At 46.0% G+C, this 22,102-nt stretch overlaps 1 protein-coding gene across 1 annotated transcript in view; it reads right to left on the bottom strand.

Annotated features, from left to right (window-relative positions):
- SPRYD3 (SPRY domain containing 3) overlaps window positions 1-22,102 on the bottom strand; it is a 175,184-nt gene that overhangs the window by 61,429 nt on the left and 91,653 nt on the right. The window contains 2 exon segments of the mRNA XM_030198191.1: window positions 2,500-2,532; window positions 2,534-2,650. Of these exon segments, the coding sequence (XP_030054051.1) occupies window positions 2,500-2,532; window positions 2,534-2,650 (150 nt within the window).

Raw genomic sequence — 22,102 nt, 5'->3', positions numbered from 1 at the left:
TTCCCTACCTATCTTCAAAGCCTTGCTAAAAGCCCACCCCTTCAATGTCGCCTTCGGCACCTAACCATCATACCTCTAGTCAGGAAATCTGGACTGCCCCTACTTGACATTTCGCCCATTAGATTGTAAGCTCCTTGGAGCAGGGACTCTCCTTTTTTGTTGATCTGTACAGCGCTGCGTAACCCCAGTAGTGCTCTAGAAATGTTAAGTAGTAGTAGTAGCTCACCTTCATTGACACGTTTATTCAAGCCTTCAAAAGTCTCTGTTTATACAGTTTGGATTTGTATTTTTAGATTTAAATTACTCACATCTGAAACCTAAGCTCAAATAGTTACAAATTCTTATTTCCCACCCCAAGGAGTTGAAGGGTCTTGCCCATGGTTACAGAGGCATCAGTGGGAGAGTAAGGTTTAAACCCCGACTTCCCTGGTTCTCAGCCACTGCTTTAACCACTAGGAAGTTGTCAAGACAAGGTGAACACAGAGCACTGGACGCAAGTTCCACTCAGAGATACCTAAAATGCAAGAGATTTTGGCAAGTAAAAGGGAAGCACTTGCGAAACACAGAAAGAGCCAGAGACATCCGTGCCAAGTCCCAGAACTCACTTTCACCAGAATATGTATCTCCCAACAACACGTACATCAGTATCTGCTAATCCAACAACATGAGCTTTTTAACATGCACCCTTTTAGTCAGTAAGGATTCATTAGTGGTCTCAGGAGCCTGAGTATTAATAGAGCAATATATGATAAACATGCCTTGAGGCTCTCAGTCACCTGCTCCCAGCCTGAGAACACAGGTCACTGAGAATGTGTTGGTTCTCATGCGCTTTAGACCAGACTCTGAAGACACAGTGCAGCTAGTTCTCAGAATTTGTACTTATATTGGAAAGATTCCCAACATACTGTCCACAGCACCCACTGTCATTATATAAACAGAACTGGGTCCTTAACTTAGCAGCCAGCAACACCACTGATACAGGAAAGAAGCTTCCACATAAGGGCAGCACCAACACCTAGTGTTGAAGTTTTTAAACAAGAACACAGTCATTCTCCTCAGCCATATCCCATCCAAACACACACTTAATCAGATCAGGAGTCTCAAAATCCACTCCCAGGGCTGGTTTTCATGACCACCACCAAAATGTAAACTCAGGCCGAGTTAGAACTGCGGAAATAATAAATCTCCTACCTACTCACTGCAGATATCCTGATCTATGTTCGGCCCTTGAAGATTCTTAGTTTGAGACACTAGTCGAGTTTCAGTATATCCACAATGAATACGCTCAAGAAAATCTCTATGCATCAGAAACTCAGTTAATGGAAATCTCTCTCATGCATATTCATTGAGAATATCTTGAAAGAATGACTGGCTGTAGGGTCTCCAGGACATTAGGAACTTGACACATGAAGGCTCCAGTGTGCTCCTTGCTCTCCAAGATAGCTTGTGATAGCATGACTGGGGGGGGGGGGGGGGGGGGGGGGAAACTGGGCACACAGCTTCTACCGACACAACCAAGCCACAATGTAAAAATATAGCAAACTATTAATGGCTTGTTTTTAAACAAATATACACAGCAGTCTGTTCTCTTCACAGGCTTGGAAACTCAGGATTAAGTAACAATCATCTCACAGTTTTCAATTCCAGTCATCAAAAGGGACTGGCTTCTGCCAGCATACAGAAAGCCACAGTGTGCACAGAAGTATCAGCTTGGAGTTGAGTATTAAATAAGCCGTCACAAATTGCATGGAGAATTTTTCTACCTTGGTCTCTGTTCCTTCAAACAAGTTAAAGAGGTGTATCTTGAGGGCTAAACCTTCGTGCTCTGGGTTTCACTGACTTGTCTCTGCTCTGGACTTTTCTCTCCCCTGAATGAATCATACCCTTCCTACTGGGCATGCTTGAGTTAGACCTCTTAATGTGGCCCTGTGAGGGAATGTGCTTAAGGGGAATTGGCAGTTTCCCATACACTACATCACACAGCTGCAATTTATACGCACTCTTCCACCCATAGCCCACCATGCTTTATATGCTCAAAGCAGAGTAACAACATACATGCAGCCACTTCTTCAGTAGACTGCTAGGCAGAACAATTCTGGCATTTGAGCTACAGAAATGGGAAGAACGAACAAATATGGCTAAATTAATTACAGCCTGCCCAAGGTCACAGTTAAAGGCAGTGCAGATTGGTACTCAGATGCCAAGAATTTTCTTGTATTTATGGTTCTATTCTCGCATCTCTAGATTCTATCAGAACAGCAGTGCATACACTAGATAGTCTCCAAATGCTGCAAGTACTACTTCTGTATCAGTTCCCAAGTGTTTCAAGGAGGGACTATTATGAGAGAGGCACACACAGCTTTGAATTACAATGGTTTCTCCATCACTAAAGATGAGAAGATAATAGGGAAGTTTGAAATCATAAGAAAAGATCAGCAAACCACCTCCTAGGTCCACACATCTCCCCCTTTCAGGACAGAACAGCTGCCATCCACTTACCTTTCTGGCGAGGCCAAGGGCAATGTAACACTTTCTCTCCTGGATCCACAATCTCCACCTCAAAGTAATGGCTTCTGGTACTGAGTGGGTGTCGGGCCTGAGCTAGTCCCACATCAATAATGCTCTTCCCTTTTCCTACGTACTCCAAGAGCTACAAAGGAAAAAGAGACATATCGCTACTAAAAGCATATTTTGGTTTAATACGTTTAATAAACACTTCCTTTAGAACTTACATCTTTGCTCTAGATAAAAGAAACCAACTAAAAAAAAAAAAAGGTACTCAGTCTAGGTCAGGTAGAAAGAGGAATCGGACATGTCTGGGGAAGGAGAAACAGGCCTCACTTTTAAAGGTAGGATTGTAAGAGGCAATAAATACATGGGTGAGATCAGAATAGGGGACTCATAGTGAAAGGCAGAGCTGAAATATGAATGATCTTACTTTATGGTTACCCTGGTTACTACATGGTAGATCTATGAGGAGTAGTAAGAAACTGCAGCTCCTTTAGTATATGACAGTTAGGGTACTGGTGATTGTTTTTTTTTTTTTTTGGGGGGGGGGGGGGGGGAAATAAGCCTATAATCATTACCCCTATTCTGAAGAAGCTGAATTAGATCTCTGCTGACAGAAGAGTGAACTTCAAAAGGTCCTTGTTCTGCTGTTTTTAATCCTTGTTTATTTTTGGAATTCACTTTGTAGCCTTTGGGGGACAGGCAGGCTATGTGATAAATATATAAAATAAATAAATGGAATGGAATATTTGAGTGACCCACTCCATCATTATGATCCTGCCAGAATACTTAGGTCACCTCAATATGCTTTGTTATATAATCCAGAGCTTGCAGAGGTTCCAAAGAGCCTTCAGTTTGTTGTTTTTTGCACCAACATAATGAAATACTATTAGGCATTAAAGTGTCCTCTCCTTCAGGAGAGAAACCAAAACTTGGGAAAGGCATTTCAGCAAATGCTCACAAATGTATCTGACCACTGAGCAATGTAGATTAGGACTGTGATAATTCACAGAATTTACACAATAGCATGTCTATGACTTTGCTTTTATAGTTATTTTGATTTTCTTATTGTATTTTCTTATGCTTGTATTGCATTCCACCTTATGCATTTTTTTAAATATAAAGCAGACAATAAAACTGAATAAATGTTACTAAAGGCGGTGGCTGTGGGTAAATAGTCAGCCCTAGGAGAGTTGCCCAATCAGATCTAGAGAGTGCCAGACCACACCTCATACATACCCGGATACTTCCTCCTTTTCTTCAATACCATCAGAAACTAGGCTGGGTCAGGTGCCATGGGCATTTATTCACAACTACCTGAGGAATTTTTCCCCTTGGTTTTATTCCTCTCTCCAAGTATGTGAGTATTGTTTAAAAAGAAATGTAACCATTTATGCTACTGAAATTTAAATAGTTATCTGCTTGCCTCCATGTTCCCTGAGCTAGCCAATAATGATCAGTCCGCCCCAATGTGTGAGCCAACATGAGAGTAGTGAAGCCAAATGGCACACAAAAATGCCTAAGTGAGACACAGAGACTTCCACAGTCATGGCTCGACTTTTTCTCCCCTACTTTGGCAATTCAACATTCAAGTCTACATGAAAAGAGATTGATCCCCTCATCCCAATTCCTAAGATACAGAAGAATATGTTCGAGGAAAGAGGACTTCAAAGTAAGGTCTAAAGAATTAATAAAGAGATTTTGTGATAGGGGATATCCAAAGACAGTCGTTTGCAATGCATATAGGAGGACCAAGTTCAACAACCGTGAATATCTGTTGATGTCGAGGAACAGAGAAGTGCATACAGAAGAGAAAATAGCGACATGTGTCTGGAGGTATAACACAATGGCAGCCAGGGCAGCTTCAGTAATTTATAAACATTGGCACATAGTACAAACGTTACCAGTGTTTAGAGATGTAAAATTGAGGGTGGCATATAGCAGAGGTAGGAATTTGAAAGAAATACTAGCCCCTGCCAGCCTTAGACCCTTGGGTTCTTCACCACGAGGAGATTTGGGGACACACCAAATGTGATTCATGTCAGATGTGTGACATAATGATGGAAACAACAAAGTTTTTGGACCCACAGTCTAATAATTGAATTAAGATCCAAGACTACACGTATCTCCAATTACACTGTATACGGTGTGCAATGCCCTTGTAAAAAGCTGTATGGTGGGGCAAACCACAGAAAACTATGCGTACGGTTGGGAGAACATAAAAGTAACATTCATATAAAAAACTGACGGCACCTTTGGGCTGCACATTGTGTGAGGTGTAGTTTTACAAAAGGTGGAGTTTATCACCGGCAGGCAGGAGACAGAAAACTGGTGCTAATACAGCAGAACAAAGGTGGATCTATCGATTAAGAACTGACACCCTTGCGGGTTAAATAACAGAATAGAATGGGTAACTTTTTTTGAAACAAGTAAGCTGTAATAGGAAGGGATTGTAGTGCGTCGTAATGATGACAGACGCCATTATAAATGTAAGAAATGGCTTATGGACTTCCGGAGAGTAAAACTCGGTAGCAGAGAAGTTAGGAATGCAGACCTAACAACATTGTGTGAGTAATTATTGAAGGGGATCCTCGTACTAATTTTACTATTGGTTTTTTCAGAGTTGCTAACACCACGGACCCTGAGGCAGGAAAGAAGTACCGAAACCTTGGCCAGTGTCAAAGTGCAAAGGTTAAGCGATGAACAGACAGGAACGCAGCTTTAAGATAAGTGCTGGTTCTCTATGTCAAAATATTGTTGTTCATGCCAAATAACTAACGCAGATTATTTGCCTATGATGACAGTGAGAACTCCAACTAATTAAAAGCCTTAGAGCTAGTCAAAGGAGTCTGTTGAGGATTTTTCCTCCGATGGAAAAAAAGGACTTTGGTATTCTAAGACACAAGTTGTTAAGTTCAAGTATATTATTTAACTGGTAGGAAAATGCCAACTTTTTCAAATGTTGTCCTTGTGACTTATTGTCATTGCAAAAGCCAATTTCACAGGAAATGTTTTCCTCCATCCACCATGTCCAGCAATCCTCCTCTCCCCTGCCCTCCCCTCCATCCACCATACCAGTGTTCTCTTCTCATCCCCTGCCCCCCCCTCAGGCCACCCAGCGATTCTCCCTCCCTCTGCCCCCCTCCAGCCACCCAGCGATTCTCCTCTCTCCCCTGCCCCCCCCTCCAGCCACCCAGCGATTCTCTTCTCTCCCCTGATTACCTCCGTCTAAGTGCCACGTCATTCAAAGGCCCTGCCGTCTCTAGCCTTCCTTCAATTTCATTCCCTCAGAGTCCCGCCCTCGCGGAAAGAGAAATGACTCAGAAGGCGGGGACTCTGAGGGAACGAACTTGAAGGGAAGGCTAGAGATGGGCAGGGCTTTCAATGACGCAGCCGCTTCGACAGAGGTAATCCCAGCCACCAGGAGATCGCTGGGTGGCTGGATGGGGGGGGGGGGCAGGGGAGAGAGGAGAATTGCTGGGTGGCTGGAGGGGAGCAGAGGAGAGAGACAATCGCTGGGCGGCGCAGGCAACGAAGGCAGTGTGGGAGGTAGACATCAGGCAAGCAGCTTCTACTGCGGGAGAGTTTACGTCCGGAGATGGTTACAAACCCAGTGAGACACATTGGAACGTTGCAGGAGCAATATTATATTAGAAAGTGTTTTGAAAAATACCATCATTGTTAGCTCATTGTTTGCTCTTCTTCCAAGCTTTTAAATGCCTCATGCCATCCATGGACTAGCTTGCTGTACTCCTTGTAAGACCAGTTCCACCCCACTTATTCAACTGTATATAAAATTTACTTCAATTAACCACCCATTTAATCCAATAGCCTTTGTCATACGCCTTCTTGTGTGTCTGTATGTCTCAACTGCACTTGCCCCTTTCTGCTTGCCTAGATATTCATCATATTATACTGCCATTGTGAGCATCCTGTTATTTGAATATTCTAATGTTGTGCTCATTATCATATTATATATATATATATATATATATATATATATATATATATATATATATATATATATATATATATATATATGCTATGATGTTAGCAGAACACAAATGATACACCATAACAGGTAGTATGGAAGAAAATATATAAGCATACATGCCACACATTTTTATATTTTTTTCTTCCAATATGAATGTTCTACTGTGCTGTTTTAACATCTACATTTTGAAACTATCATGTCATTCCTATTAGTACGATTCAATTGCCATCTCCATGTTACCTCACTGATGTATTTATGCTTACATTTGGTCATTTTACTCCTGTTAAGCTATTAAACAGTGCTTGTTTTGTAGAAAAAAGGTGCCGGTACTCATTATGGGCGGGGTCACCACATGTGGCTCCACCCCTATTATAGCCACACCAACATTAGTCTCACCCCTTATACTAGCCATGGCGCATATAAACAGACATCATTGAAAATATTATACTAGTATAGGAGAAAAAAAAAATGTGATTTTTTTTTCATTATAAATAATTTCTGTAAGCTGTTACAGCTCCAGTATACCCAGTGCAAAATAGGACAGCAGATGTAAATTCTCAAATTGGACATATTCCAACCACTAAAATGAAAATAAAATGATTTTTTTCTACCTTTGTTGTCTGGTGACTTTCTTTTTCTATCCATATTGGTCCTAGTCTCTGATTCTGCTGCTATCTGTTCTCTTCACCGTTTCCAGGGCTTCCTTTCCATTTATTTCTTTACTTTCCTCCTTTCTTCTTCATTTCTTGCCCTACATCCACAAGTAAAAGCTGGGTCCTCCTCTGTGGAATTGACTGGAGGAGGTACAACGTGGATCCAGCTTTTGCCTATTTTCTCCATCCATGTGCATCTTCTTCTTTTTTCTTTCCTCCCCTCAATTCACGTCCAGCACTTCTCCTCTCTCCTCCCCTCCATCCATGTCCAGCATGTCTCCTCTCTCCCCTGCCCTAGCCTCCCCTCCCATGTCCAGCGATTCTCCTCTGTCCCCTGTCCTCCCCTGCCATCCATTTCCATCAATTCTCCTCTCTCCCCTTCCCTCTCCTCTCATCCATATCCAATGATTCTCCTCTCTCCCCTGCCCTCCTCTTTCATCCATGTCCCAGCAAATCTCTTCCCTGACCCTCCCCTCCATCCATGTCCAGTATGTCTCCTCCTTGCCCTGCCCTCTCCTCCCATCCATGTCCAGTGATTCTTCTCTGCCCCCTGTCCTCCCTTGCCATCCACATCCAGCAATTCTTCTCTGCCCCCTGTCCTCCCCTGCCATCCATGTACAGTGATTATCCTCTCTCCCCTGCCCTCCCCTTCCATCCATGCCCAGTATGTCTCCTCCTTCCCCTGCCCTCCCCTCCATGTCCAGCGATTCTTCTCTGCCCCCTGTCCTCCCCTGCCATCCATGTCAAGTGATTATCCTCTCCCCTGCCCTCCCATCGATGTCCAGCAATTTTCTCTTCCCTGCCCTCCCCTCCCATCCATGTCCAGCGATTCTCCTCTCTCCCTTGCCCTCCCCTCCATGTCCAGCGATTCTCCTCTCTCCCCTGCCCTGCCATCCATGTCCAGTGATTATCCTCTCTCCCCTCCCCTCCCCTTCCATGTTCAGTATGTTTCCTCCTTCCCCTGCCCAACCCTCCCATCCATGTCCAGTGATTCTTCTCTGCCCCCTGTCCTCCCCTGGCATCCATGTCCAGCAATTCTTCTCTGCCCCCTGTCCTCCCCTGCCATCCATGTCTAGTGATAATCCTCTCTCCCCTGCCCTCCCCGCCCATCCATGTCCAGCAATTCTCTCATCCCTGTCCTCTCCTCCCATCGATGTCCAGCAATTCTCTCTTCCCTGCCCTCCCCTCCCCTCCCATCAATGTCCAGCAATTCTCTCTTCCCTGCCTTCCCCTCCCATGATGTCCAGCAATTCTCTCTTCCCTGCCCTCCCCCTCCCATGATGTCCAGCGATTCTCCTCTCCCCTGCCCTCCCGTCTCCCATGTCCAGCGATTCTTCTTCCCAAAGCCTATCCTCCTCCCAGCCAGTGTCAGACTCGGCAGCGCGAACGGTGCAGGCAGTGATTGAGAGAGGCTGGCAGCGTCAGAGCTTCCCTCTGCAAGTCCCGCCTATGTGGAAACAGGAAGTTGTAACAACTTAGGCGGGACTCACAGAGGGAAGCTCTGACGCTGACAGCCTCTCTCAATCACTGCCTGCACCGTTCGCGCTGCCGAGTTGACGTTAAAGTAAGTAGGGGAGTGAAAGAAGGGTCAGGACTCGCCGGGGGGGAGGGGGAGGATAAAGGTGCCGGTACGCCATACCGGCACAAAAAAAAAAGCACTGCTATTAAAACACAATGTAAGTTGTTTATATCAAGCTACATCCTTTTGTACCCCATCTTGGGTGAATCCCTTCACACAAAGGCAGTTAATAAATCCCAATAAATATTAAATAGTTTGGTGGACTAACCAGTAAGACTTTAGCTGTTTAATATTTTACATCCCTACTATCGTTTACTCCACTTTCATAGTAACCATCCTTGAGAGCAGACTTGCATCAGATCAGGATGCCTTCCAGAACCCTGCAATCTTGTATTCTGAATCCAGAGACTGGGTGTCACCACTGTACAATTATGACTTCCTCATTCCTTGGCCCCAGCTGCCAGTGGAAACTGAACTTGAGGTGGGAAAAAAACCCAGGTCCCTCTGTAGGTTAGCATGAAGTACCTAAGAGCCAGACCTGAAACCACATCTGTTTCAGGGACGGGTGAGAACAAGGCTCTCCAAGTCCCTAATCTCATACTACATGCCAAAGGCAGCATCTTTTTGCATACAATGCTTTACAGCACAAATACTTTGGACCCATTTTATCTTAAGCAATGTCACAAATATACAGAAAGGGAAACATACAAAACTTGCCCTTCAGAAGAGGCAGTGTTGCAGGCACAAGGAAGATGTATGACTTTCAGTCAATTAGAGCTCCACTATCATAATCATGTACATGCAAACACATCAAAAATGGAGAAGTACAAGAGCACATTTCTGGTGCCTAGACTACATGGAGGCACTGAAAGAGGAGAAAACATTGGTGTTCTTATCTAATTACAACTAGTGAACAGAGCATCCAGCTCTCTGTACTATACACCACATCTAGCTGTTCCTTCAAACAGTGAGAGTTTGAGAGCAGACACTACTATGCACATTAGAAGCAATGTGGGAAGATAAAGGAGGGAGAAGAGAAAAGAGTACATTAAGAAAAGTGAGTGGAGTGAAAATGAAAGGCTGAGAGTAAAGGAGGTTAGAAGAGTGAGAAGATGAAAGTAGGATGGAAAGCATGAGGGAAGAAAAAAAAATGAGACGCCTGAGGAAAGAGTGAATCAAACCATGAGGGAGAAGAAAAACAAAATGAAGGGGTGTTTAGAATCTAAAAGGATTTTTTTTTTTGGCTTCTAGAGAAACCATGACATGGTCAGCGAGTTACATTTTTCCACTTGTTCCTTCTGTGTTTCTACAGATTCTAGGAACCTCTACAGTTTGTGTCCAAAAAAACAAACAAAAAAAAATCCGAAAGTACTTTGGCGAGAAGGCTCTGTTTAGATGGAGTCAATACAGTGACCTTAAGTTTGCAGCACAAGATTCTGCTGGCTCCAGCTGCACTGAGATGTTTGGGTGCAAAAGAGATTCCACAGCGGAGTGCATATCCCCCATCTGTTAGAGGGGAGATCTCTGGGGGTGCCCAGGCCTGCAGCTAGATAGAAGGAATATGCTGAGAGAAAAAGCTCAGAGGTTGTGCACATGAATGCACTATGCCAAAGAGTGACTTGCACATACTTGTGCTGGAAAAGTTTCCCGAACACATTTCAGATTTTAGGATACAGCAAGAGAAAAAACAAGAAGCGGAAGGAAAAGGAGACAAAGAGCAGAGACAGAGGAAAGAAGAGGACAGACAGTGGCAAGGAGAAAAGAAAAGATGGAGGAAACAGACAAGGAGTAGAGAAGTCAGAAATAATAAAGGATGATATAATAAAACAAAAACTGAAAGGGGAACCAGAAAAGAAGATGAGACACCCAGGTAAAGGTTAAGATAGAGAGCACCCCCAGCTCTGGTCAGGCACCTCTACATTCAGGCATGTGCACAGCTCACATCTCTTCTAGAAACTTGCTGCAGCAGTTCCTCTGCATGATGCACAGTGCATGGACCCTTACGTCCTACATGGGTCACCAAACTCCATCTTGCTCTCCCCTCTCCAGAGCACAGTATTCTATCTCCCCTAGTATGGAAGAGTTTTAACACCAACCATGAAGAACTTTTCGCTGAAGACATTTCAAGACAGGTTCTATTTATCCACATCCGGAAGACACGGCACACGTGAGAAGCCCGATTCATAGATCCTAAAAATAACTTAATTTCTTTGACAAAGAGCGAAAAAGGAAAAACATCTTATTTTAACCTGTACCCTTCTCTGGCCATGCTGATAAACTCATTTCTATTACTTAGATTGTGTGGACAACATCAGGACCTCCCACAAACACACCACTAAGTTCCAGCACTGAAAAGGGATCACTACTAGCAAACGTTGGATTCTTAGTCCAGGCCCTGCATGTGCACTGTCTAAGGGAAGGGCCATATCCCTGGGTTGCAGCAATCAATCTCCTGCAGTAAATTAAATGACATGAACTAAGTTAGTCCACATAAGAAGGCAAAGAAAGTCTGAAAACAAGTCACAGGTGATGCGCATTCACTACACTAACCTCATATATTTTGTGACCAGCTTCTGAATCGAGCTCTCTGTTCCTGACCCAATAAAAGGAATTGGTTCCAAGATGCATGCAGCCCTGCTCTCCTCCATCAGAGGCCCTAGGCATCATCAGCAATTCTTGATGCGTTTACACAAAGACTTGGACTAGTTGCAGTAAGCCCCCCTCCCCCCAAGACACAAAATAGTAAACCTTTTACTACATCTGCTCCAATAAAAGGTAATTCTTTTCCTTTAACATATAAGGCTAACAGCACCATAAAACTTATTCTATGTATTTAGGAAGCCAGTGCTATGTCAATGGTGCTCTCCAACTTCTGTCCAGATGTGAGAGGTAAGCTTGGTTCTTGGGCCCATCCCACCCAATACTAGCATTACAGCTCTCACATCCTCTGAGGACATGTGGAGGAGTAGCCTAGTCGTTAGTGCAGTGGACTTTGATCCTGGGGAACTGGGTTCAATTCCCACTGCAGCTCCTTGTGACTGTGGGCAAGTCACTTAACCCTCCATTGCCCCAGGTACAAAATAAGTACCTGTATATATGTAAACCGCTTTGAATGTAGTTGCAAAATACCACAGAAAGGCGGTATATCAAGTCCCATTTCCCGTTATTTCTGTAGTGCTAGAGGAATTTGATTTGGTAACAAAAATCCCTCTTGGTCAGAAGATATTCATAAGGTGCCCCATATGGCAAGCGACCATGTTAGCAAGCAGTTCATCCTCACAGGAAGTCCCAAAGCTCCAAGAATGCCTGTGAACAGCAGCTCCTGGACTTAGTTAGAAGTTGGAAATAATTATATAAAAGGGATCGAGAATGTCTGTCCGTCTGGGGGCAAAATAACACTCTGAAAATTTAACAGAACGCTTTGAAAACTTAGTAGGAGGGAAAAACTGGTTCTTGAAATGAAATGTAGCAGTTAGTGAACAGAGATGCCAAGGGTGGCTCATCCCAAAGCTGGAGATTTATCACTGCCATGCTGGAGATTGAAGGCCAATGAGTGAGGTATTTTCTCACGACGCCCCAGCTATGTTTAAAACCAGCTCTGGCAGATGTATGTTCCAAAAACTTACATATTCTAATCAATAAATAGAAAATAGAATTCCTGTTTCTACCTTTGTCATCTGGTCATTTAATTTTCCTCATCATGTTGGTCCCAGTCTCTGGTTTCTGTCTTCTCTTAACTCTCTTGGCAGGGTCTATTAGACCATTTGGCATTTCTTCCCTCTCCATGCCTACTATCTATCTTCCCTCTGTGTTGCTATCACCCTGTCTAGTATTTCCCCATTTGTCCAAGTTCCTATCCTCCCACCATATTAAGCATCCCTCTTCTCCGTGTCTGCATTGTTACCCTATCCAGTATTATCCTTCTGTGTCCCCATCTTCCCTCATGTGTCATCATCCCTTTGTATCCCTATCCCAATCCCCCAACTGTCTTGGCAGGCTATCTGCAGGGCCTTCCCTCTGCTAGTAAAGCCTCTTCCGGAAACATGACATAGAATCAGAGGAGGTGGGACCAGCAGAGGCAAGGCCCCGAAGATCGCTCACAGCCACCAGGATGGAAGGCAGGCAAGCTTAAAGGACATCGGGGTGTGGGAGGGAGTACATGAGTCACAACTGTCAAACTAGGAGGGAAGTGGGAGAGCGATGTGAAGCCAGAGGTGAGGAGGAGAGGAGCCAATGCTGGAGAAAAAGGTGCTTTTGCATATGAACTGGAGAAGAGGGGCGAATGCGTGCGACTTGGCATGTGTGTCAAATCAAACCTATCCCAACTAACTACTCCCTACAACTGCTACACCACCCTGTATTCTGCCCCCACAACCAAAATATAGCCCTGAAACTGCCCCACCCCCTTAAATTACCCTGGAAAACTGCCCCCCTCAAAACAACAACAACAAAAAAGACCTACTTCCCCACTGCCTCATCCCTCAAACACTAACCTCCCATCCCACAATTGCCCCACTGCCAAATATTACCTTACTCAACTAACACGCCACAAACTGTCTCCAACCTCAAAAACTACAACAATGGATCTGCACCATCACCAAAACCAATGCCCCCAAACTACCAGTAAACACAGTGGACAGTGTCAAATTAAACCACTGGCAAACACTGCAAATATCTTTTGTCCACATGTTTAGGGGGGCCCTGTAATGTGTGTTCAACTTAGTAATGCCAACTTGAATGCTTTTGAACTCAGCAGAAGGTAGAACAGTAATATGTCTGGACATTTTTCTGAGTTTAAATTCTCTATACCTCCTTTCTCCCCCCACTCCCTGTGTGAATGAGCTTGCCCTGAATGTTTCCATTGTAACTAACCAAGGAGGTTAGAATGAGCCTACCTAGCCCATTATATAGGCTGAAGCCAGCAGCTGGAGCTTGCCATCAAAACAATAGCAAACGTTACTAAAAACAATAGCAAAAGATTATTACTACTACTTAACATTAGAACAGACTGCAAATGTGTGGTCCATCTGTAAAAGTCAAAAGCTGTTTCAGTTGGATAGGCAGTGCCTTAAAAGGTAGAACACTCTTTTCTTTTCTTAAAACTTATTTGACAGCTTTTTAATTTATTTAAAGCTTCCCTTATTTAGCTATAAATATCATGAAATAAATTTGAATATCACTAAGACAGCTTAAAAAAATTATAACAGCTGTTATAAACTCTGTATTTTGTGCTCATTTTTCTACATTGTTCTATACAATACAGATGGCCAAATCTCAGTGAGGATATCCTGTTTCCTGATCGGTTCACCTTGACTGTACCTTGGGAAGCCTGTTATAAAGATAGAATATATTGAAATTAAATGGAAGTAAAATTAAACTCCCCTTTCATTGGGGCACATGGCATCACATCTACACTTCTTGTTTTGTAGAAGTTTACATTTTAGCAACACAAATGGATTATTCTGTTTTGAGCATGTTTCAGGGACAAGGGTTTTTGCAAGTCAAAATAAAAATAAATATTTTGTTTCATGCAGATCTCTTGTTTAAACATAACTAAATGGGCGGTAAGCCCCTAATGCAGTCCATTGGTTTTCTTATATTTTGAGGTTCTGATGACATATACTGTACCAAAACTGAACACGCTTATCTCTTCTACCTGGTCAATAATAAAAGGAGGAACTTAGGGTGCGTACAGAGGACTACTCTGTTGTGATGGAAATTGATATAAGGTGCATGCAACTACCAGGGCCTGAAGCTCATTGACTCTACGAGATGAAGTAACAGCCACAAAAAAAACGACCTTCTAGGTCAAGTGGAGTGGAGTGGCCTAGTGGTTAGGGTGGTGGACTTTGGTCCTGGGGAACTGAGGAACTGAGTTCAATTCCCAGCACAGGCAGCTCCTTGTGACTCTGGGCAAGTCACTTAACCCTCCATTGCCCCATGTAAGCCGCATTGAGCCTGCCATGAGTGGGAAAGCGCGGGGTACAAATGTAACAACAACAAAAAAAAAAGTACTTCAGATGGCAGGAATTCAGTGGCTCAAAAGGAGCTTTCATCAGCTGGGTGAGAACAACATTGAGATTCCATGACACTGGTGGAGGTTTGACAGGGGGCTTTGACAAAAGCAAACCTCACATGAAGCGGACAACTAAAGGCTGGCCAGAGATAGGCTTACCCAGCGCTTTTTTTGTGCCGGTACGCAACGGTATGGCGTACCAGCACCTTTTTCCTCCCCCGGTGAGTCCTGACCCTTCTTTCACTCCCCTACTTACTCTAATGTCAACTCGGCAGTGCAAACGGTGCAGGCAGTGATTGAAAGAGGCTGTCAGCGTCGGAGCTTCCCTCTGTGAGTCCCACCTACGTTGTTACAACTTCCTGTTTCCGCATAGGTGGGACTCGCAGAGGGAAGCTCCGATGCTGCCAGCCTCTCTCAATCGCTGCCTGCACTGTTCGCGCTGCCGAGTCCGACACTGGCTGGGAGGAGGATAGGCTGTGGGAAGAAGAATCGCTGGACATGGGAGACGGGAGGGCAGGAGAGAGAGGAGAATCGCTGGACATCATGGGAGGGGAGGACAGGGAAGAGAGAATCGCTGGACATCATGGGAGGGGAGGGCAGGGAAGAGAGAACTGCTGGACATGGAGGGGAGGGGAGGGCAGGGACGAGAGAATTGCTGGACATCGATGGGAGGGGAGGACAGGGAAGAGACAATTGCTGGACATCGATGGGAGGGGAGGACAGGGAAGAGACAATTGCTGGACATCGATGGGAAGGCAGGGGAGAGAGAATTGCTGGACATCGATGGGAGGGGATGGCAGGGAAGAGAGAATTGCTGGACATCGATGGGAGGGGAGGGAAGAGAGAATCGCTGGACATCGATTGGAGGGGAGGACAGGGAAGAGAGAATTGCTGGACATGGATGAGAGGGGAGGGCAGGAGAGAGAGGATTATCACTGGACATGGATGCCAGGGGAGGACAGGGTCAGAGAAGAATCGCTGGACATGGATGGGAGTGGAGGGCAGGGAAGAGAGAATTGCTGGACATCGATGGGAGGGGAGGACAGGGAAGAGACAATTGCTGGACATCGATGGGAAGGCAGGGGAGAGAGAATTGCTGGACATCGATGGGAGGGGATGGCAGGGAAGAGAGAATTGCTGGACATCGATGGGAGGGGAGGGGAGGGCAGGGAAGAGAGAATCGCTGGACGATGGGAGGGAAGGGCAGGGGAGAGAGGATTATCACTGGACATGGATGGCAGGGGAGGACAGGGGGCAAAGAATCGCTGGACATGGATGCCAGGGGAGGACAGGGTCAGAGAAGAATCGCTGGACATGGATGGGAGTGGAGGCCGGGGAAGGAGGAAACATACTGAACATGGAAGGGAGGGCAGGGGAGAGAGGAGAATCACTGGACATGGAGGGGAGGGCAGGGAAGAGAAAATTGCTGGACAGGGATGGGAGGGCAGGGGAGAGGATAATCAATGGAAATGGATGGACAGGGGAGGACAGGGGGCAGAGAAGAATCGTGGACATGGAGGGGGAGGGCAGGGGAAGGAGGAGACATACTGGGCATGGATGGAAGGGAGGGCAGGGGAAAGAGGATAATCACTGGACATGGATGGCAGGGGAGGACAGGGGGCAGAGAAGAATTGCTGGACGTGGATGGCAGAGGAGGGACAGGGGGCAGAGACGAACCATGGACATGGATGGGAGAAGAGGGCAGGGAAAGGAGGAGACATACTAGACCTGGATGGGAGGGCTGTTAGGGAAGAGATTCGCTGGACATGGATGGAAGAGGAGGGCAGGGAAGAGAGGGGAATCATTGGATATGGATGAGAGGAGAGGGAAGGGGAGAGAGGAGAATTGATGGAAATGGATGGCAGGGGAGGACAGGGGACAGAGGAGAATCGTTGGACTTGGGAGGGCAGGGCAGGGGAGAGAGGAGACATGCTGGACATGGATGGAGGAGAGGATGAACGTGTCTGGACGTGGATGGAGGGGAGGAAAGAAAAAAGAAGAAGATGCACATGGATGGAGATGAGGGAAGGGAAGAGAGGAGAAAAATGCACACTGGATGGAGAAAATAGGCAAAAGCTGGATCCACCTTGTACCCTCCTCCAGTCAATTCCACGGAGGGAGGACCCAGCTTTTTACTTATGGATGTAGGGCCACGAATGAAGAAGAGAAAGGAGAAAAGTAAAGAAATACAATGGAAAGGAAGCCCTGGAAATGTGTGTTAAGAGAAAGATAGAGAGCAGCAGAATCAGAGACTGGGACCAATACGGATAGAAAAGAAAGTCACCAGACAATAAAGGTAGAAAAAAATCATTTTATTTCATTTTTAGTGGTTGGAATATGTCCAATTTGAGAATTTACATCTGCTGTCCTATTTTGCACTGGGTATACTGGAGCTTGTAACAAACTTTATAATTTTATAATTTAAAAGAAATCACATTATTTTTTTCTCCCATACTAGTATAATATTTTCAATGATGTCTGTTTATATGCGCCATGGCTAGAATTAAGGGGTGTGGCTATAATAGGGGTGGAGCCCATATGTGGTGACCCCGCCCACAATGAGTACCGGCACCTTTTTTTTTCTACAAAAAAGCACTATTTAATAGCTTAATGGCGGAGGGAAGGATCAGAGGGAATCCCAAAGGACTCATCAGAAGAAAAGTACCTGGGATCTTCCTCTGACCTCCCCACGAGCGCTCCTGCTCAGTATCGGATAAAATTAAGGTGCTTTGACACTAAACCTGCCTTGACGCCAAGAACTATGTCCTCTATGGCGATGTCAAGAGACCGACACCTGGTCCGACTGTGGCGAAGCTCCCTCCACCGACGTCGAAGGGGAGTTGACCTGGGTGGCAGCCGACGCCGATGCCGCAGGTGGCACCAAAGGTAAAGGGCCAGACACCGCTGTAGCAGACGGTACAGAAGGTGCAAGCTCCCCTGACACCGAAGCTGACTGGTGCAGCAATCCTTCCAGAAGTTCTGGAAAAAAGGCCTGGATGCGCTCGTCGAGAGGCGCCATCGGAGAAGGCTGCGGGGTCGATGGAACAGGCTGTGTCAGAATCCATGGAGGCTCAGGAGCAGGCACTGGGCTGCTAGGAGACCAACGCATCGGCACCTTCTGTATCGAGGGGGAGCAATCCTCTCGGTGCCGACACTTCTCGGGTGCGGTCTGTTTCTTCATACGAAGACACAGGCTACAAGCGGCTGGGCTATGGTCGGGCCCAAGGCACTGGATACACCAGGCGTGGGTATCGGTACCTGAGATGGTCCGATTGCACCGAGTACAACGTTTGAAGCCGCTGGGTGTCTTTGATGACGTGGAAGGGAAAACGGTTTCAGCGAAATCAAAAGACGCGATTGTGCCTGTTAAAGAAAAGGGGCGCAAAAAAATGGAATACACCCGGCCGCGTCAAAAAAAAAAAGGAAACTTTGAAAAGGGACCAAAACTTAAAAATACACTACAGAGCTTTTTTTGGGGGTGTCTCACAGCATGATGTTTTGTTTTGGTGGCCCTTTACTAGATGAAAACATCTTTGCATGATACAGGAGTCTCTATAACCAGCCCCCTCCAAATGACAAAATGATTTACAATTTAGAACTCAGTAGTACTTAACTGATGAAACCAATAATTCCCTCTGTGTACATCTGTAGCTGCACAAGCTGTCATGTTTGAAATGTAAGTAAAACCAATAAAAAGCTCCAACAATAAGAACGACAGAGCAGCTCATAGGTTTGCTTGCTTTGTTTGGGTGAATGGGGATGACGGCTGCGTGGAGGAGAGGGAAGGACCAAGACTAAACCAAACCGGCATCAGCTTTTTTATGTCATGCCGTCTCCTGTTTTCAATCTAACTTCTTGTAACTAACAGCAGACAGTTTGGGTAGGATTGAGCCAGTGTTGCCAGGTGGCGGTTTTACCGCCCAATTGGGCGGTTTTTCCGCGACCCGCCGCGGGAAATTTTTGCCCGCGGCGGGGTTGCGGTTTTTTGGGCTGTTTTTGGCCTTCAGGGCGGTTTTTTCGGCCGCGGGGGGGCGGGTAGTGACGTTTTTGGGTGGGGTAATGACGTTTTGGGCGGGGTTAGTGACGTGGGAGGCGGGGCCGATGACGTGGGAGGCGGGGCCGAGACGGGGGAGGAGGCGGGGCCGATGACGTGGAGGGCGGGCCGATGACGTGGGAGGCGGGGGCGAGACGGGGAGGCGGGGCCGGTGACGTGGGAGGCGGGGCCGGTGACGGCGGGGGCGGGGCGGAGGTGTGACGGCGGGGGCGGGGTTGATGACTCGGGGGTGGGGGGGTCAGGGGCGGGGTTTGTGTTTGGGCGGTTTTTGGGCTGTTTTTTGGGCTCCATCGGGCTGGAAAAAATTTTCCACCTGGCAACCCTGGATTCAGCCAATGGAAAGGCAGTGGATGTGGAGCACTGTCTGGAAGGCAGTTCTAGCTACAGGAATGGAGATAGAGACCTGGAAGAAGCAAGGAGGTTTAATGAAGACAGGAGACAACATGGCATCAATTGAAGCTGTCTTCCCCCGCAGCCGCCATATTAATGACACCAAAACAAACTATCTGCTGCCGCATGCTTGGTGAGTATTCATATTAAATCTCAGTTATAGAAACATGCCGGCTTGTGCAGCATACTGATGTACACAGAGGGACTGTCAAAACGAAAATAACCTTTCATCGGTTAGAGTAATAATTATTTCTTAACTGTAATCAGTGCGCCATTTCGAGGGGCTGTGATCAGAAGCAGCGAGTGCAGCCCGGGGAGATTATGGCTGCGGAGCCTCAGCATGGTGAGTTACCAGTTCCAGGCAGGGGCGTATCTGGAATCCGGCGGTAGGGGGGGCCAGAGCCAGAGAGGGGGGGCACATTTTTGCCTCCTCCCCCCCCCCGCCGCAGCCTCTCTCCACCCCCTCCCCGCGTCAACCCTCCCCCGCTGCTTACTTTTTGCTGGCGCCGAGGTCCCGACCCGCAGTCTTCCGTTTTTCGTCTTCCTCCGTGGCCATGCTTCCAGGAAGTAACGCTGCAGTGCTGATTCGTTGACCCCAGTTCGACGTCTGACGTCAGACGCCGAACTGGATTCAAACGAATATCAGCACTGCAGCGGTACTTCCTGGAAGCATGGCCACGGAGGAAGGACGGAAAAACGGAGATTGCGGGTCGGACCTCGGCGCCAGCAAAAGTAAGCAGCGGGGGAGGGTTGACGGCGGGGAGGGAGCCAGGGCGAAATCTGCGGGGGCCCAGGCCCCTGTGGCCCACGCAGATACGCCCCTGGTTCCAGGGCCTTTATCCACCGCCAGGTAGGGGAAGGGACCGCAGCTCGGCTTCTGAGGCTCTCGTTACTTTATTGTTATGTAACCCCAGGATAGTGTGTCGTCGAGCTGACAAATTTAGAGTTCCTCCCCCCCCTTACCACCACCTCCGGCTTCTTTTGTGGTCAAAGCTGCTATTGTTTTTATATATGGAAAGCATGGTAACCAAGCAACTTACTATCTAAACAAATTCTCAATATTACATGAATCACAATCAGGATTTCGCCCCCCTCCATAGCACTGAAACAGTACTAATCACTCTCTAGCAAACTTCAGCAAGAAATAGCAACAGGTAAAAAGATACTCCTCCTCCAATTCGACATTACCCAATGCATTCGACATGGTAAACCATAATATACTACCATGAGGCATATTTTCAAAGCGCTTAGCCTTCCAAAGTTCCATAGAAACCTATGGAACTTTGGAAGGCTAGGTGCTTTGAAAATATGCCTCCAAGACTACTTTGGGATCGGAGGAAATATACTTAGTTGGATCAAGGGTTTCCTAACCACTAGAACATATCAAGTGAAATCAAATTCAAACATATCACCATGGAAAGCAGACTACGGAGTACCTCAAGGACCACCACTATCACCGATCCTCTTCAACCTAATGATGACCCCACTAGTCAAGTCCTTATCCGACCAAGGTCTTAACCCTTTCATCTATGCGGGACGATGTCACAATATACATTTCCTTACAAACATAATCCGACAGAAATCACCAACAAAATTTAAGCTCGGCTTGAACATCACGGACTCAAGGGGAAATGCATTTCAACTAAAACTCATACAGATAAAACCCCACTGCCTCATCCTCTCACCCAATACACTGTGAACAACCCCATAAATATAAACACCCTCCCCATCTCAGACAGCCTGAAACTCCTCGGCGTTACAATCAACCAGAACCTAACACTAGAGAGCCACGTGAAATTCACAAATAAGAAAATGTTCCACTCAATGTGGAAACTCAAACACGTGAAACCATCCTTCCCAAGGGAAACATTTCGCAACCTGATACAATCAATGGTACTAAAGCCACATAGATTACTGCAATGGAATTATGCGGGATGCAAAGAACTCATAAGGAAACTTCAGACCCGTCAAAACACGGCAGCCAGGCTTATATTTGGAAAACATGATTCAAAAGCGCCAAGCCCCTCCATGAAAAAATTACACTGGCTCCCAATCAAAGAACGTACTGCTTTCAAATCTGCACCCTGGTTCATAAGATTATCTATGGCGAGGGCCCTGGATACATGACAGACCTCATCGACCTACCGATCATAAATACAAACCGGATCAACACGAACATATCTAAACCTCCACTACCCAAGCTGCAAAGGACTCCAAATACAAATCAACTATGCATCCACTTTTCCTACATTTATTTTTATTTATTTGTTGCATTTGTATCCCACATTTTCCCACCCTTTTTGCAGGCTCAATGTGGCTTACATATCACCGTTAACAAGCGTTAGCCGATTCGGTCTGCAGTGGTATGAATGGAAACAAGGTGATATTGTAAGTTGATAAGGTACATGTATGGTAGGTATAATTGGGGGAACTTAGAGAGGGGGGGAGGAAGAGTCAGGTATGTCCTGTACGTCCTTTGGTTGCATTGAGTCGCAGGTGTCCATGTATTTTTATGTTGGTCGGTGGGGTATGCTCTTTTGAATAGGTCTGTTTTTTAGTGCTTCCGGAAATTAAGGTGGTCTGGCATAGTTTTTACTATTTTTGGCATGTGCGTTCCATAGTGTGCCGCTTAACTAGGAAAAGCTGGATGCATAGGTGGATTTATATTTGAGTCCTTTATTGCTTGGGTAGTGGAGGTTTAGGTCATGATCGTGAGATTTTGTGGTGGTTCTGGTTGGCAGGTCAATAAGTCTGTCATGTATCCAGGTGCCTCACCATAAATAATTTATGAGCAGTTGTGCAGATTTTGAAAGCGATACGTTCTTTGATGGTAGCCATGCAGTTTTTTTCTCAGAGTGGTTTGGTGCTGTCAAAACGCGTTTTTCCAAAATAAGCTTGGCTGCTGTGTTTTGGGCAGTCTGAAGTTTTTTTTTATGATTTGATCTTTGCATCCCGCATAGATTCCATT

The sequence above is a fragment of the Microcaecilia unicolor genome, chromosome 3 (assembly GCF_901765095.1).
Source record: "Microcaecilia unicolor chromosome 3, aMicUni1.1, whole genome shotgun sequence".
Lineage (NCBI taxonomy): Eukaryota > Metazoa > Chordata > Amphibia > Gymnophiona > Siphonopidae > Microcaecilia > Microcaecilia unicolor.
This window is presented reverse-complemented; position numbering and strand designations above follow the sequence as displayed.